Source organism: Hoplias malabaricus, chromosome 2 (genome assembly GCF_029633855.1).
Source record: "Hoplias malabaricus isolate fHopMal1 chromosome 2, fHopMal1.hap1, whole genome shotgun sequence".
NCBI classification, from domain to species: Eukaryota; Metazoa; Chordata; class Actinopteri; order Characiformes; family Erythrinidae; genus Hoplias; species Hoplias malabaricus.
Window position 1 is genome coordinate 82,886,015 of NC_089801.1, and position 1,405 is coordinate 82,887,419.

The 1,405-nt window shown below is 38.2% G+C and overlaps 1 protein-coding gene across 1 annotated transcript; it reads left to right on the forward strand.

Annotated features, from left to right (window-relative positions):
- Nucleotides 1–371: 371 nt before the first annotated feature.
- LOC136678688 (stonustoxin subunit beta-like) lies at nucleotides 372–902 on the forward strand (the record flags this gene model as incomplete). The annotated part of the gene is made up of 1 exon (XM_066656787.1): nucleotides 372–902. A coding segment is annotated over one exon (531 nt), but the record flags the coding sequence as incomplete, so codon positions are not given.
- Between the last annotated feature and the right edge of the window lie 503 nt (nucleotides 903–1,405).

The window sequence follows — 1,405 nt, forward strand, 5'->3', positions numbered from 1 at the left end:
AGTAAACCCTGAGGACTGTGTTCACTATAACACTGCACAGTGAAGGAAAAAAATCACAATCAGTGGATTAATGAACAGAATCACTTTATTCTCATGTTACTCATCACATTAAAAAACACAATCAGTTCCTTAACAGTGTAATAGCAGCCGTTAATACAAAATTATTATTATTTTAAAAAATTTTATTAATATTTGTTTGTTTCTCCCCTCATGTTTTCTAAAAATAAAACCTTTTATTGTGTTTTGTCTCATTCTGTATTTTGTCATGTGTCTGATTGTGTGTATCGTGTGTCTGATTATGTGTCGTGTGTCTGATTGTGTGTCGTGTATCTGATTGTGTGGTGTGTATCTTGTTGTGTGCAGATGCCTGTGAGCTCACACTGGACCCAAACACAGTGAACACAGCGCTCTCTCTGTCTGAGGGGAACAGGAAGGTGGAGTGTGTGATGGAGACACAGTCGTATCCTGATCATCCAGAGAGATTCAGTCACTGGAGACAGGTTCTGTGCAGTGAGAGTCTGACTGGACGCTGTTACTGGGAAACTGAGTGGAGTGGGTGGGGGGTTTATATTTCAGTGGCGTATAAATCAATCAGGAGAGAAGGACGCAGTGATGACTGTGTGTTTGGAGCGAATAAAAAGTCCTGGAGTCTGTTCTGCTGTGATAACAAATACTTTGTCCTTTACAATAAGAACAGAACTGATCTCCCTTCTCCTCCCCCCAGCTCTAACAGAGTAGGAGTGTATGTGGACTATGAGGCCGGCACTCTGTCCTTCTACAGCATCTCCACTGACACACACACACCCACACACTTACACACATTCACCACCACATTCACTGAACCCCTCTGTGCTGGTTTTAGGGTTAATTATAACTCCTCAGTGCGTTTGTATGTGATTTGATGCTTTTTGCAGTGTACACACATTTTAATTTTATTTTTTCTTTGTGTCTTTTACTATTCCTTTATGCCTCTCATGTGTGAGTTTAGTGTAAGAGTTTGACTGAAAATAATTAACTTCCGGTGTCTGAATTTCAGAAAAGTCGGGGACGTTAAAAACCATCTGGGGATGATTCTCCATCCTTTAATTCTTCCTCAGTTTCTCAGGGGGAGGAGCTAAGGCCATTATTCAGGGTGTGTTTAGAGAGATGGAGGAGTTGAAGAAGTTAGCACAGTTCTAAAGGACTATGATTGATAGGAACCCACAACATTTATTAGAATGTTAGAGAAATTATTTTTCAGTATTAAAGTATTACTCTATTATCCATAAAATATTTGATATAATATACTTACTAATTGTGTCTTTATTTCTTTCTTGTTTTGTTTGGTAAAATTAAATATCTCCAAACCCCATGACTCCACCATACCCACATTAAAAAAAAAAAAAAAGTTAAAAGCATATAATTT